At 37.3% G+C, this 15350-nt stretch overlaps 1 protein-coding gene across 1 annotated transcript; it reads right to left on the bottom strand.

The window, feature by feature from the left end:
• Window positions 1-2295: 2295 nt before the first annotated feature.
• LOC137936436 (protein NEN1-like) lies at window positions 2296-7362 on the bottom strand. Its single transcript, XM_068781104.1, has 6 exons — window positions 6850-7362; window positions 6598-6755; window positions 6461-6507; window positions 5520-5583; window positions 3157-3869; window positions 2296-2571 (listed from the first exon to the last, which is right to left on the bottom strand). Exons 1-6 carry the CDS (start codon window positions 7139-7141, stop codon window positions 2337-2339), a joined length of 1509 nt encoding a protein of 502 aa, XP_068637205.1. The 5' UTR covers window positions 7142-7362; the 3' UTR covers window positions 2296-2336.
• Between the last annotated feature and the right edge of the window lie 7988 nt (window positions 7363-15350).

Genomic DNA, 15350 nt, shown 5'->3' with positions numbered 1-15350 from the left:
ATATTAAATCCTCCATAATTCTCCTTATCATGAGAGTCATACATATATCATAGAATTGAAATAAGAAGAATAAAGAGAACGTTCCTTTCATCTTAAAGAATATAAATAAAACTTGAAGTGCACAAGATAACCTTTGATAATTCGTTTACAAGTGATAAGCTTGCTCCCGTTCAGCCAAACTGGGTGTGAAAATAGTATTAGCTTCACTTGTAAGACTAGGGAGAAATTTATAGATTTCCAAAGGGTAGGATACTAATGACTATTCATAAGGATTCATCCTCTTAGGAGAGATACATCCTCTAAGGAGAGATACATCCCCTCAAGAGAGATACATCTCCTTATTCCCAAGGAATGTGTCCACTAAGTCGATGCACCCAATTAATCTACCTCTACAGAGGGATGTGCTGGCCATTATTCCCTGTACTGAACATCCAATGACAAAGCATCTAGAAGTAGGTCCCACGCCTATAAAATCATGGTAATTTTATTTCATAAATAATATATTTGAAACCATAATTCCAACAAAGATTACTTTCGTCCAGCTTAGAACACTTGCTGAATCTTCTCTAGTGTGCACATATGAAATGAAATGTCAGATTGTAACATACCTTTGTGCATTGAGACTGGTTCCAAGTGCATGACTTCTCTCACTCGATCGATTTAGGTTCCTCAAAGTCAATTTGTCTTTAGCAGGAATCCTTCTTGTTTTTCTTAAACTATAACAAGTTTTAGATATGACAGATCTGCTGTATGTTAAGACAGAAATAGTGTAAAAGGAGAAATTGGTGTACAATTTCTCTTTAGCAGGATTCCTTTTTGCGCTTCTTAAACTGTAACAAATTTTGGATGAGACACATCCGCAGTATGTTAAGATGGAAACAGTGAAGACAAAATATTACACACACTGAAAGCTGACTTTGGATGGTATAGGACTGAAGGTATTTCATGTTTGGTGCTTACTCCAGGTCTTCGAGGATGAGCAGGATGCAGTGAGATATTGTAACCTTCTCCAGGGTGAGGACCAAGGTTGTGAAGGTGTTGCGGAACTTGAAGCATCGTCGGTGAGCAATAGCTGCTTTGCTGTCCTCTACTCAACATGACTGCATAAGGTTAGCGTTTGATAATGTATTTGGTTGTAAGCAGGTGTTTGATATTTGCCACAAAATGAGGGCTCTAGCTATTTTGTTTCGCCGAGGAAGGACGCCGCCACTCCCGGAAAATCTCAAACTGAACCTGGAAGCACGTAAACGGTCAATAGAAAACCAAGAAGATTTCATTTGAATTTGTCCAGATGCTGTGGTAGATAGTTACCAATTCTTTTTTTGTTGAACATATTTCATTCTTATCTGAAAAATAAGCTTGCTACTGAAATACTTATTTCTTTTATGAATGTCATGTTTGTATAGGAAATATTGCATGAACAAGCAATATTTAGAGAAAACTGATTTCGCGGCAACAACAATTTGATTTGTAGGCAAATTAAAAGAATTTTAAATTTTTCCTACTGGAAGTTATATGTATTCAGCGTGGCATACGTCTTTTGGAATTCATTAAAAACGATAAATACTAGTAAGAAAGGAGTAAAAACAGTGCTCTTGTATCATTCAAACAGGGGGAGGGGGAAGTGAGGGATTCAAAAGTTTTGACCGGCTACTAGAAGAGATACGTTAGTGTTTTTGAGAGAAGTGCAAAAGCAAGGTAAGGAGCGTAATTTAACGAAAGGTGCCATGAAGTCCTGTCCATATGCCTCCAGATCCAACAACACCAACAGTGCCTCCCGCTTGACTTCCTTTCAGAGGATGTCATTGTGCATCGTTTGGTTCGGTGTGACAGAGTTTCTGTTGGCACTAATTACTGCTGCTGAGTAGAAATTTCAGAACGATGTTAGGTAGATAAACAATGAAACCCGTCCTTATGGGTGGTAATTATTTGCTTTAAAACTGTAAGTTCTTCTCTAGTAGAGCACATATAAGCAACTGGAGATCTCGTATGAATGGGGACGAAGTGTTTGAAGTTCTCACTACAGAGTGAATTGGCTTCTAAATAGTTTCATATGAAAGCCTATTTCACAAGGAAGTGATACGTCTTCCAACTTCCAATAACGAGAGGCTTCCATATAGTTCATGACCAACTCAAGATTCGTATCGTCTCACTTGCGCCTAAAATTATCAGTAATTAGCCACTTTCTATCCAGATTAATCCCAGCCATAATCTTTTCTTCAGAAATATCAAATGCAACATAGATGTAACATCTCTCCGCTTGACAGAAGTAAATATTTGAAACTTTTTAATGTTTATAAATTTAAATACAATCTACAAAAGTAAGATCCACAAATCTATGCAGAATGAATTATTAACTTCTTCGAAACCAGTCTTATGCCAATATACTGTTGATAATCGTACACATCTAAAGAGAAACATGCATCAATATAAGATCCAGGATTGAACAATGCCTCAATCTCTGCGACATCTACTTCACTAAAAACAAGCCTTTGAATGTTACCGGACGTTTCTCTTTGACATATCTCAGTGCAGTATTTCATGGTGCTCGGAGGCGTAGCAATGGGTATGCTGACACAAGCATAACAATGATTTAGTAAGAACAGTGATTTAGTATTCATCAAGATAAGTTATGATCTATCGTATCAATATAAATAAAAAACCAAAAAAACTTGTGGGCGACAAATATAATGACAATGAGGACAGTATCAGAGGCCAAAAAATACAAGGGAGCCCAAAGACAGCCCCAGCCTACATGGTGGATACAAAACATTAACTAAAGTAGTAATAGTGTAGTGTTACAACGCCTGATTGCCCACAGAGGAATCGGCAAAGGGAATGACATCTTTCAGAACAAAGGTGACAGTTTCTAAATAACTAATGCAGTTCCAAGCCATTAGCCTGTACACATGCTTCACTCACTCACGTTAGCCAAATGGTATTTGCCATGAAAATCCGTGGAAATGTCAGCATGTTTCTCCTCACCATGTCTAGTTTCAATGTTTAGCTTAGTAATCAAAATTGAGATCTATAATAATGGAGGGAAAAAGAAGAAGAATTTCATTTCAAAGAACTATCATCTTTCTCCTCACTAAAGCAGGCAAATAAGATATCCATTTCACTAGAGAACCAAAATAAGAAAAGATTAAAACTTACTGTAGTCGTATGGTTGACATGTTAGTATAGCCTTGGTTTTTCATCACAACGGACCTCCATTCAGATTTGCTACCCAAGTTCATAAAAGAGCTCCTAACAAGATGGCCGCACATGTCAAGCACCTTGCACAGGCTTGGAGATGGATCCACCACAATACTGATTCGTGGGCGTCCAGCAGGGTCTAGAAACTTGGAACTGACCCCAAAACGAATTCTCATTTTTGTGCAACAGATTTGCAAAGGAATGTCATCATGCAGAAGAAGAATCCTAGGAGCTCTTCCATGGCTAACAGGAGAAATTGATGTAGTAATAGAATGGAGTGAAACTTCATCAGGGTCTAAAAACATAGGGTTACTATTAGAACAATCTGACGTTGTATTCTCACCAGAAACTACCCCAGATATGTTTGGTGCAAGAATTTCATCCATGACCCCAGCATGCAGTGAAGGGTCAATTTTCATTTTGTCAATGAGAGGTACAAGGTCAACAGGGTCAGCTGCTGATAATTGTGCAACAGTTTCATCTAAATTCATGACAACTCCCACCGTTTCTGCATGAAATCTTCTAACATGATTTTCAAGCTCAAGATGAGAAGAGAATCTTGAGTGCAGACTTGTTTCTGCTGATGAAGCTTTTCCATTGATGTGATTTCCTGTAGTGACATTTTGGGATACTGAATTGTAGGTTGTAGAAGTGTTCGGAAGGCATGACTCCTGAACAATTGGAAAATCATCAAAAGGGTAAACAGTGTTCAGTGTATAAACATGGAAAAACATGTCTTTTTAAATTGATGAGACATTTTTTTGAAATGGCAAAGTGCTGAAAATTTTCCATTGATTTAATGAAAAAAATCAAGTCTTAAACACACAAAATATTTCAGGTCACTATCCACACTATTGTCAAAAAACATTCTTATCTAGGTCAGAATCCAAACAAAGTTCAAACTTAAAGATATGCACAACCACTCAGCTGAAAAGTGCAAACTTGTTGAATTCGTGCAAAACTAGCACCGTTGAAATGCAAGCATGATGTGTGAAAATTAGGTATACACCCAGGTAATGGCAATAAATGGAAATCTATTTGGGGAGGAAAAGAGAGTGCCATGGAGACAAAACACCTTGAAGGGCTAAGCAGGATGTACTTCTTCAGCCAAGGGGGCAATATGGGCCACCAGTGACCCTCGAGTGCAGGAAAGTTGCTGCACAGTCCTACTCCTATTTTGATTACCGACATTTGCATACTGACATGAGCTATACTACTAGTCTTTATGTCAGATGAAGAATTTTGTTAGACAGAAAAGAAAAATGACCAAAAAGGGAACGATATAGTAGTGGCATCCCTATCATGAGACCCAAACAGTTACATTTGAGAAACAGAAAAACTTATCTTATAAGAATGGGAAAAAATTCTATTACACCCAAATTGATCCAAACAAATAGCAAAAGAACCATGTTTAGCCTCATTATTGATGAGAAGCGAAAGATAACCCAGAAATCAATTATAAAATCAAAATTTTAAGGACATAACAATAAATTCAAAGAGTTGAGAGATCAAATCAAATTCCCTATAGATATAGAAAGATATGTGTTTTCTTCTACTTGATTCATATAGAAGTTACTGGCCATTAAATTTATATGCAATGTTTTGTGATATTGGATTTCCTTTAAGATGATTCTTAGGTTTTGACTACTTCTAAAAACTTAATACTGGTTATATTAGTTTCTTTCATTCTTTAAAAAAATTGTACATATTCCACAGATGAGCATAGGAGGTTGCGTATTTCTACTACAAAGTTTTTGTGCAGCATGTATCATTTCTAATGTGTTTCCCTTGAACAAAATGGTGTAACATTATGGTGGTCCAACTGCGTGAAATAATGTCTATGTCAGAATCACTCATAAAGTGCACCTCAAGCTCATATAATCTAGAGATCTTACAGGATTACAGGGGAAGACCTAACAGAAGTAGGGAAGCACTTTCAGCTAATAACAACAACAGTTTCACAGTATAGCACTCTGCTACCAACAGGAGGAAACAAAGCCTTTTGTAAGGGAAATAAAAAGTTAAAAATAAGCTAACAAGGACAACCACATTGATGGATGTGAGAATCCACAAAAATGGCTTCACATGCAGAATAGTTTGGAGCTATAATCTGGTCAGCACTAAATGCATGAAGACCAACAAAAAAAGAGTAGAATCTTTTCTTTTATGAATCTCCAAAAAATAAATTAATTATTTAACTAAAGGAACTTACCAACAGAACATGACATAGGATACCATGTTCTGTTTGTTTTTCTTCTTCAGTTTTATTTTAATAGTCAAGTTTATGACTTTTCTATCAAATTCATAAATGAGAAAGTTACCAAGAACAACACTGCTGCACAGTGCTTGAGAACTTCAAGATTCAAACGCACATCATCCAAACTTCTGGAAATTGACAGGAGAAGAAAAATGATTAGTATACAATTATTTGTAGGGGATAATAAAAGATTGTATACAATTTTTTTCCTTTGAGAGGCAAGTTGCAGTTTCTTTTTTTGTGAAAATGGGGACTTTTATAAAGACAAGGTAAAGAAAACAAGAAGGAAAAGAAAAGCCAAGAGCCAGAACAACCAAAAATGAAGCTAGAGAATTAGTCAAACAAGTAATTAGAGGCGAATATTTCTACGAGTGGTTGAGTTGCCATTGAAGCTTGGTAATAAGGTTATTAGTGAGAAAGCATTACAATAGAGAATGAGAAATCGAGTGAAACATATTTTTTTCTGGATACCTCATGTTTATCCTGTTCCTCCTCATATTCTCTCGTTTCTCTTTCTATCTTCCATCTTCTCAGATTAACTCTCTCTGCTCTTTTACTTCTCGCATCACTTCAATCCCTCATTTTTTTTTTTTTCTCTTTTCTCCCTTCTAACTTTGAGTAAATTTCAAATTATGGTTTATGAAGCCCCAACAAAAGCAGACAAGGTCAAGGGAGAAGACCCAACAGAATTACAACTCAAGAAGGAAAAAACTACCATAACAAAGTGATAGAAAGAAAAGACAAATATTCTAATGTACAAGCACAATTTAAGAACAAATATAAATAATATTTTTTTTTTTCATAAACTTTTGCTAATACATAAGCATGGAGATACCATCAGGTCATAATTGTCCTAAATGGCGAGAACATTGTGTCTCAAAACAATAGGGTGTCTGACTAGGGCCTAAGACAACTCAAATTCAAAGAAATACAATAACATGCAGCAGCATAAATAAACTATGGAGAAGCAGGTGGATTCATTATTTAGACATCTGCAAAGTATACCTGTGTTTCTGTTCTCCAAGGCCGAAATACTTCGCTAGAGTAGCCATCTGCAAAAATAGTTGTTTAGTGCATGAATGTAGACATGGTAGAGAATCAATAGTCGATGACGCCATTAAGCGTTAAATAGTATCCATAACCTTCATATTTCCGGCTCTTCTTCCGAACCTTTGCGTCAGCAATGTTAAGGAGTCAAGGGTCCCACTAGGCTCAGGTGCAGGGCGACCAATGTCTGCAAACGCCTCGCGAATTCGTGGACAGTCAAACTTGAGGATGTTATGACCAACCCAAACTCGTCCTGTAATTACAACATCATACAACAGAAAGCAACGGAGAAGAAGAGAGATGGAAATGGGCGCAGCAAATCAATCAGAATGAAGAGGGAAACTAACCGTGAAGAATATCGAAAACCTTATCAGCAATTTGTGCAAAGTAAGGTGCATTAGCGGCGGCATCTTTTGTGATACCATTGCACCTGTAGGAGGCAGGGGAGATGGAGGAAAGATCAGAAGGTCTGATGAGGGTGGAGTAGCTTTCCAATTCCAAGAGAGTCCGAGGGCACACTAAAATGGCTCCGAACTCTAAAAGCAAGTGTTTTTGGCCGACTCTGAAAGGCACCGTCGTCTCAACATCCATGAATACGAGTTCTTGACGAGCGCTACTTACATCACCGGATGATTCCATCTCAACAGCAGTTAATGCAGCACGAGATTCTGATTTGAAGTCTTAAATGGAGGTGGATGGAGGGAAATGTTCCTTGGTATTTTTCTCACTTCTGGGCAGACGGAAGTATGAAAATGGCTCTCCAAGGGCATGTAAGAGTGAGAAGACCTTCTTTTATCCCAGAGAGGAGTGTTCCTATCTTGCCCGCGAAGAAATTGTTCTACCAAAAAGAGGAAAAAAGTTGGTTCACCGTTCGAATTTTCTCATTTCTGGGCAGACGGAAGCGTGGAATGTTTGCTTCATTCGCAGCCTCACGAAATGTCCTCGAACGGTTCTCCAATGGCAAGTAAGGATGGATAATCCGTTCTACATTATCCCCAATACGACTTTACACCCTCGGGAAAATCATCAAATAAAAAAAGGCCATTTTAAAAAAAAATACATCAAATCCAAGTTATGTACCAAAGAGTACTAATTCATGTTGAGCAGTAAAGAGACGGCGCTTGAAAAACTCTCCCAAATGTCGGAACAAAGAGGTCTGTGGAAGGACCACGAAAACTGATTGGTACAGTGAAATACTGATAGGAAGATAGAAATCTTTGAATATTCTTTCTTCATGAGCAAGAATACACGATCGAAGGTCCAAGAGAGGGCGGCAAGTCGCAGGCAACAAGAATGGCATCTTCTACCTTGAGTTGGAAGTTTGGAATTTAGAATTCGTTAAATCGGAATTTTAAAACCTTTATCAAAATGATATGCCGTCTTTCGAAGACGGCACTTGTACCTTCAGCTTATTGTATTTTATTTTAGTTAATAAGTTTATTATATTTACTTTAGATTTTTTATAATTAAAAAATCCATTTGTTCAATCGTGAAATAAAATCCCATTTTTGGAACTTGGCAAAATTGATATTGGTTAGTGTAAGTGTAACTAGGAGAGGCATCGAATCGAGCCGGTTTGAGCTCGGTTCGATTCGATTTATCTAGAAGTTCGAGATCCGGATAAGATTCGTTTAAGTTAACGAGCCAAGTTCGACCGAATCATGGTTCGGTTCAAAAATTCACAAGCCGACTCGTTAACTTAACTAGTGGTTAGGATTTGGGGAGGGAGTCGGGAGACGGGACTTCGGGAAATCGGATTCAAGAGCTCTGTCTGAGCAAGAGTGCCGAGCAGGAGGTCAATTGATCTTCCGCTCTCATTCTCTCGGTGTGAATCGGGGAACAGAGGTCGCCCTTCATCACTCGTCTAGTAGCGATTCAGCGAAAATTGGGGGATTTCTTCTTCTTATTCCTCATTTTCCCTATTCGATTCTTGACTCTCAATCTCAGTCTTGGTCTCCCATTTTTTCCTTTGCGATTTCTTCCTCCGAACTTCTTCCTCGCCAACAAAAGTGACAGAAAGAGGTAGGTAAGTTGTTTTATTCTTATTCTTCTAGTTCTTTTTTTTCATCACCGACCTAACATTGATTTTTTTTATTTTATCTTCTGTATTCCATTATTTATCTTCGATTGGACGAATGCCTCATGTTGAATTTTTCAAAGGTAATCTCATTCTCCCCTACGATTGATTTTTATGTTTTTAGTTCTTATCGTTATGTTGTGTGTTGCGTTTTAATTGTTTTGTATTAATGTTTTAACTCACCACCTCGTATTTCCTTCACCTTTTCAAAGGGGAATCTCTGGTGGAAGAGCAAACCACATCGTTGACAGCCACGAGCACAACAGAAACGGGGGAGATAGTACTCTGTATTTGTTTTGATAAGGAGGTACATACAAGTTCTTATTTGAGCAGTAAAGAGATTAAGCTGCTTTTATAATGGAGTCAGAGAAAGAAGCTTATACAGAGGGAGCTTATTATCTACAAGCCGAACATTTTGTGTCTCCAGGCAAGTGTTGCAATTATTTCATGGTCTAGAATTGACATATTATCTACTTGAACTGGTAAAATTGACATTAATTAAGACCATGTTTTCGTTTTTTTTTCTTCAGCAACATTGTGACACATAACATCTCTTGTTACGTTGGTGGTTTTCAACTCAATGTTATTTTTTTAACGAGTTTTATACTTCATTTCACTTTTGTTTTTGCTTGATGAATGGACTGTAGAAAATTTCTTCATCATATGGAATTGTTAAATATGCGTTGACATGATCCTTTCCTCATCATATTCTTTGATCCACCTCTCAATTTCTCCCTTTTGTTTTGGTTGTTAATGGATTTATGTTTTGCCTGTTACGAGTAGTTGCATGCAAGAAACTCCATGGTCTCAACAAACGAAATACAAATGTAAAATTTTCTCTCTCTATGCTGCTATTTTATTTCAATGAATTACCTCTATTTTTCTTTTGATATTATTAAAGTCATGACTTAAATAATGAAAATTGACGGTAATGTATGTGAAATGTACAAAACAAAATCCTGAATGTTGACTTTACACTATTCTGTCCATAGGAGGTTGATGGCTTCAGTGATCTAGCAGATTTTCTCCATGAGGATGGTTACAGAGGTGTTTACAAGGTATTTCAGAGAAACTGGCTATATACACTTAAGTTGTAGAGCTTCATTTCAAGGCCAATGTTCAAGATCTAATCCCCTTAAAAAACCTGTTATAGGGTCGCACAGGGGAAGCGTGTGATGGGTGTGCTATTTTTTGGAGGGAAGACCTATAAGGTTCTTCAATCTTCAAGCTTGTATGAACCTGTCATCTTGGTTTCAGTTTGCTCTTTCCATTGATTTTAAATGATTGTGGGCATCATGAATCTATTCCAAAGTCTAGCTCAAAAATGCTCTTTAATCGAGGCAGCCACCTAATCTCTAATCACAATCTATTTTTAGATTGGTCATTAGATTTAAACTATATCAACCTGCAAGATAAGTGTTAAAATATATGTTGAGGGGGCATTTTGGTCACTTCTAGTTAGTAGCAATTGCTTATGGAGTTAGCAGTAGGTTATATATCATGTTGGGAACCTATGGTTCAGTTTTGATTAAATTTTGATGTCTATCATGAAGTTATATGTATAGAAGCTATGAGGGGCATTGCTGTTATTAGTTCAAACAAAAGGAAGAGGAGATCAACTTTTTGAGCCTCCAAGGAGTGCGTCACATGTAGATGTGGCATTGAACCGAGCCGGTTCGCGAGCGGCTCGAGCTTGGCTCGGTTCTAGAACTCGAATCGAGTTCGAGATCCGGATAAGGCTCGTTTAAGTTAATGATCTAAGCTCGACCGAACCATGGTTTAGTTCGAAAGCTCGCAAGCCGGCTCGTTAACTTAATGAGTGGCCCGGGATTTGGGGAGGGAGTTTTAAATTGATATTGATATTTCATTTAATTTTTTTGTGTTTGATTATTGTATAGAGTTTATGTTAGTGTGTCAATGTCCACCTCTCACTAGTTACTGCTAATCTAATGTATTCACTGGCCCCCAATTATGAGGAGCGCCAATGTCGATAGTGAGTAAGTTAGTTAGCAGTTCTGGCTTAGACACTAATGAGGTCAAGTTGTGACCGCAATGGTTATTTGTGAAGAAACTGTAAAATGAAGGCGGGGTTCGGGGCGTCAGCCTCGACGGGGGTCCAAGGGGGCTGGCCCCCGTGCCCTTAGTCACGAATGGGAGACCCAAGCATGAATGGAAAATTCAAAGGAGTCAAGTGTGAACGGGAATTAATGGAAGCAGCAAAAAACAGAGGTGAACTCTGTACTGACCGTCATAGCGGACAGAGGCATCCATCGGTGCCATAAGAGAGAGGAAGCTTCCTTTCTCTTCTTTCCGTAGCTATCTTCCTCAATTCAGTGCTATAAATCACCTATAATTAGAGGTGTTCTTCAGCAACAAATCGCATCCAGAGTAATACCTATTCCCTGTTCGTTTTGGTTTTTAGTTTCTTCTTCTATAAGTTCAGAAGCCATTGAAGCTCTTCTAAGAGTGTGTGGTGGGATGAAATCAGCTTTGTATTGAAATAAAGTTCAGCGTTGGCTTTCTTCTTGATTGCTGTTAAGATGTTCCTGGGTTAAGCTTACTCTGTTTTATTAGTTTATTCATAATATTATGCAGTGTTTATGGAGTGTAGAGACAATTTTATGCAGGTATTATGTACATAGGTTATACCCAATTTTAAGTAGAGGTTTTGCCCAATTTTAAGTAGAGGTCATGCCCAATTTTATGCAGGTATTATGTACATAGGTTATGTCCAATTTTAAGTAGAGGTCATGTCCAATTTTATGTAGAGGTCATACCCAATTTTATGTAAAGGTTGTGCCCAATTTTTTTAAAATATATGTTCAATTTTATGTAAATTGTATGCCCAATTTTATGTAAAATGTATGCATAATTTTATATACAATTTATTTGATATGTATTTTTTGAAAAATTTTAAATATATGTTGGAGCTCGAACTCGAAACATGTATTGTTTGAAAAGTTTTAAATGTATGTTGAAGCTTAAACTCAGTTCAAACTTGGTTAAAATAATAGGGCTCGAGCTCGATAAAATTTTTTGGCTCGAGGCTGGGTTCAGCTCAAGCTTGAGTTCATAATATTTAAATCAAACTCGGCTCACACATTGGCAAGTTCAGGCTTGGCTCGGCTCGGCTCGGCTCGATGCCACCCCTAAGTGTAACAATGGGTTGATCGAGTCAAGATTGAGTTGACACGGTCAATACCTCTCCACAAATAGTTGAGAACTTTCCCCCTTTGATTGTTCAGGCATTATCAGATTGGAACAAGGTTACAAAGGCAACAATGAGATCAGTCACTTTGAAGGCCATTTTTGCTCTTGCACTTGTCTTTAGCCACCGTCTTCCTACTCTTTAGACCTAGAGGTGGCAACCACATCATCTATCACCTATTTTGGAACCTCCAACTTATAGAAACGAGTGAAGTCCATGCTAGATCTTTTAAAAATATTAATTGAGATCTACCAAGCTTAATTCCTTTTAAAGTTTTAAATAGATTTATTTTGAAATTTTAGATAATTATATATATAACTATTATCAAATTAAGAATATCCATATATTTGAGTGTACTCAACCATTCCTGAGTTTATTGATTCCTCTTAAAATAATGATTATGCCCATAGAATGAGTTTCTCTCATAATAAAACCTCCTAACTTCATAAAATTCTGAATTATCTAGTTAGATGCATAAAATAATTTATTTTATGTGTTTTTTTCTAAAAGAATCAAACCTATAAAGGATTACTTATCGACCTCGAATAATGGTCAAGTTCAATTTAACTTAGTTAAATCAATTTTTGAATAAGGGCGACGATACATATATGAATAAAAAATGTCTATGGAGAAGCAAATAGATTCATTATTTAGTTATCTAAAAATTATACCTCTCTTTTTTGTTGTCCAAGGCCGAAATAGCTAGAGTAGTCATTCAAAAGGAACATATTGTTTAAGTGGGTGTATGGATCGATCATAACGACTCTTTTTTGTGTCAGGTTATGACTTATTGATCAATCAATGAGTTGCCATTGGTCTCAAAAAGTTAAATTGATTGATCATTACAATGGGATGATCGATCAGTCAGATTTTCCCTTTGGCAGTGCAATAGAAGTATGATTGATCAGTGAACTTCCTATGATCGATCATGCTTTATGTTCCTGACTGGGAAGATTTTATCTGGTCAATCAATCATGTGGGATGATAGATCATTCAATGCAATTTGTACTTGCCTGAACAGTATTGATCAATCAATCCAAATGGGATGATCGATCATGCTTTATAATATTGGCATGTGCACTTCTGGATGATCGAGCATTGTGCCAGTTCAACTAAGTTGACTTTTTAAACAATATAATGATTGAATCTAAGTGCTTTAATATGTTTGAAAAAATGTATTGATAATTAAAAATATGTGCAAATGTAATGAATGCCCTGAAGCTCCATGTTTACCATTGTACCTTATGAAAAGGAGTTTGGAAGGCTCTCTTACATATTGACTAAGCTTTGATATACATTAATGTTTCATAAACTCCAGTCTTCTCATTGTCTTCTTCTTCAAGGGTACTTCTTCAAGAGTTGTATTACAATGAGAGTACATGAACCTCTATTTATAATAATGGAAGGTAGTAGAGTCCAATTACAATTAAACTACTTTTGTCCCAATTACACCCAAACTCTAACACTTAAAGATAAGTCCCATCATAATTAAATAACCCAATATAAGTAGAAGACTAAAATGACTAAAACACCTTTAAACTGAAACTCTTCTGTGAGACCTACTTCCATAATAATTCTAGCTCTGTAAGATTTCTTATGCCACCTCACGTGATCATGGTGGGTCCCATATCTTATGGGCTTGGGGCCATCTTCCAACATTCTTGGATATGTGGGTCTTCCTAGGTCTTATGCGATTGGGTCCATCTTCCAACCCACTTGGATATGTGGTACTTCCTTGGTTGTGTGGGCTTGAGCCTATCTTCCAACACTCCCCCTTAAGTTGGGAGTGAGAGAACTGTTATGGTCCCTAACCATGGATCTAGTAACTCAACGAGTGGAATAAGGATCCAACACTGTTTGAAGGTTTCTTAACACATTTTTTTTCTGAAAAGAAGTCTCTTCTAGTTCTCCTTTTACGTTAGGATTGAAAAGGATTTTCCTTTTCTCAATTATAGATGCAACCAGCAAGTTAAAGGAATGTTTAACCACTCATATATGAAACCCCTATTTTATAACTCACATCAACAAGTATAAATCCCTAAAACCATGCATCTACTGTCTTATACGTAAAAGAGACCAGAGAAGACCTTTCCAAACATGGAAAAGGTAATCAGAAATACCTCTTGAAGATCTCCTCCAACCAACAACTCAAAAGCCTCCTCCTTTGATGATAAGGCTCACACAAACCTCCCCCTCTTGCTGCTGGTTCGTGGCAGAGGTAGATTGCTCTTGCAACTAGGAAGAGAAGGGTGATTCCTCTTCCTTTTCCTTCCAAGATCTCCTCAAGGACTCCCCAATGGATGCAGCAAACCACCAAGAGAGTTCATGCCAAGAACCCTAGAATAGGGAGCCTAACAAGAATCTAAATTACCCTAGTTTATGCTAATTCCGAACTTGCTTTATTTCTTCATCCTTACCCCTTAAATAGGGTAATTAACATCAACATAGGTTAGGGTTATAAAACCCAATTCTACCCCTACCTTTAAATCTTATTACAAATCAATAAAATTCAAAATTAAAAGCAACATAAATAATAAAAGTAAAGTAGATGACTCAGTGTTATTTAGTCCATAACATCTGAGAGAACATCATGAACTCCCAACTTACTACAAATAATGTATAAGATCTTCTCATAAAATTGGTAGTCCACCATATCTTCCAACACTCCCCCTCACGCTGGTGCTCTCTTCCTTGAGGCCCAACTGGCATAAGATAAGTGAGAGTAAAATTACTCCAAGCCATATGACATCACTCCATACTCCAGTCATAACCCATGCTGGATGGAGGGCACACTCCTATCATTCTCAGGTAGTGGCACTCCTATCTTTCGTAGGTAGTGGGCTTATATGCAGTTCTAAGAAGTGTAGTAAAACTCCTCCATCAATTTTTCCCTTCACAGGACAACGACTCTCAAGTGGTAGGAGTAATAAATGCCAACTAAGGGGGGTAACATATATGTAATAATACTCTCTTCCATCACGCACCGACTCTCATAGGTAGAAATGGGTAATAAACACCTGTCATTCACAAGATGGCGATAAAAGACGTGATACATGATAAATTCTTGTCATTCACAAGATGACAATAAAAGACGTGATAAGTGGGTAATGCTTGTCATTCACAATATGGCGATAAAAGACCCACATGTATATATAAAAAAGTTTCAATGGACTTAAAACACCCGACCATGATGGACTTAAACTCCCAACCGAACACACAAAAGGTTGGCCCAAAGAACTATGTGAGAGTCAAATAAAGGATAGTAGGAGTAAGGTTGTCACATAACTAATAGGTAATGGGTAAAGAGGAAGTTCAGATGTTGAGGCCACCACTTCTTCAATAATAATATTGTTACAATGTGGGACCCACCATGGTGCATGAGCTGGAATATCATGTGAGACCCACAAGGATAAGGCCACTAGCTGGCCTCCTCCCTTATATTCACGTGAATGAAGAAAGAGTCCTAGTTCATCTCATATTAGTCTTCTAGTAGATTGTGTTGATAGACTTATCTTAGAGAGTTAGAGTTGGAATGTAATTAGGAGATTGAGAGGCTAATTGTA

Source organism: Aristolochia californica, unplaced genomic scaffold (genome assembly GCF_029961685.1).
Source record: "Aristolochia californica isolate CCGP_79_NKW_82.1479 unplaced genomic scaffold, dmAriCali1.0.hap1 SCAF_7, whole genome shotgun sequence".
In the NCBI taxonomy this organism is placed as follows: Eukaryota; Viridiplantae; Streptophyta; class Magnoliopsida; order Piperales; family Aristolochiaceae; genus Aristolochia; species Aristolochia californica.
The sequence above is the reverse complement of the archived record's forward strand: the minus strand, read 5'-3'. Positions and strand labels throughout refer to the sequence as shown.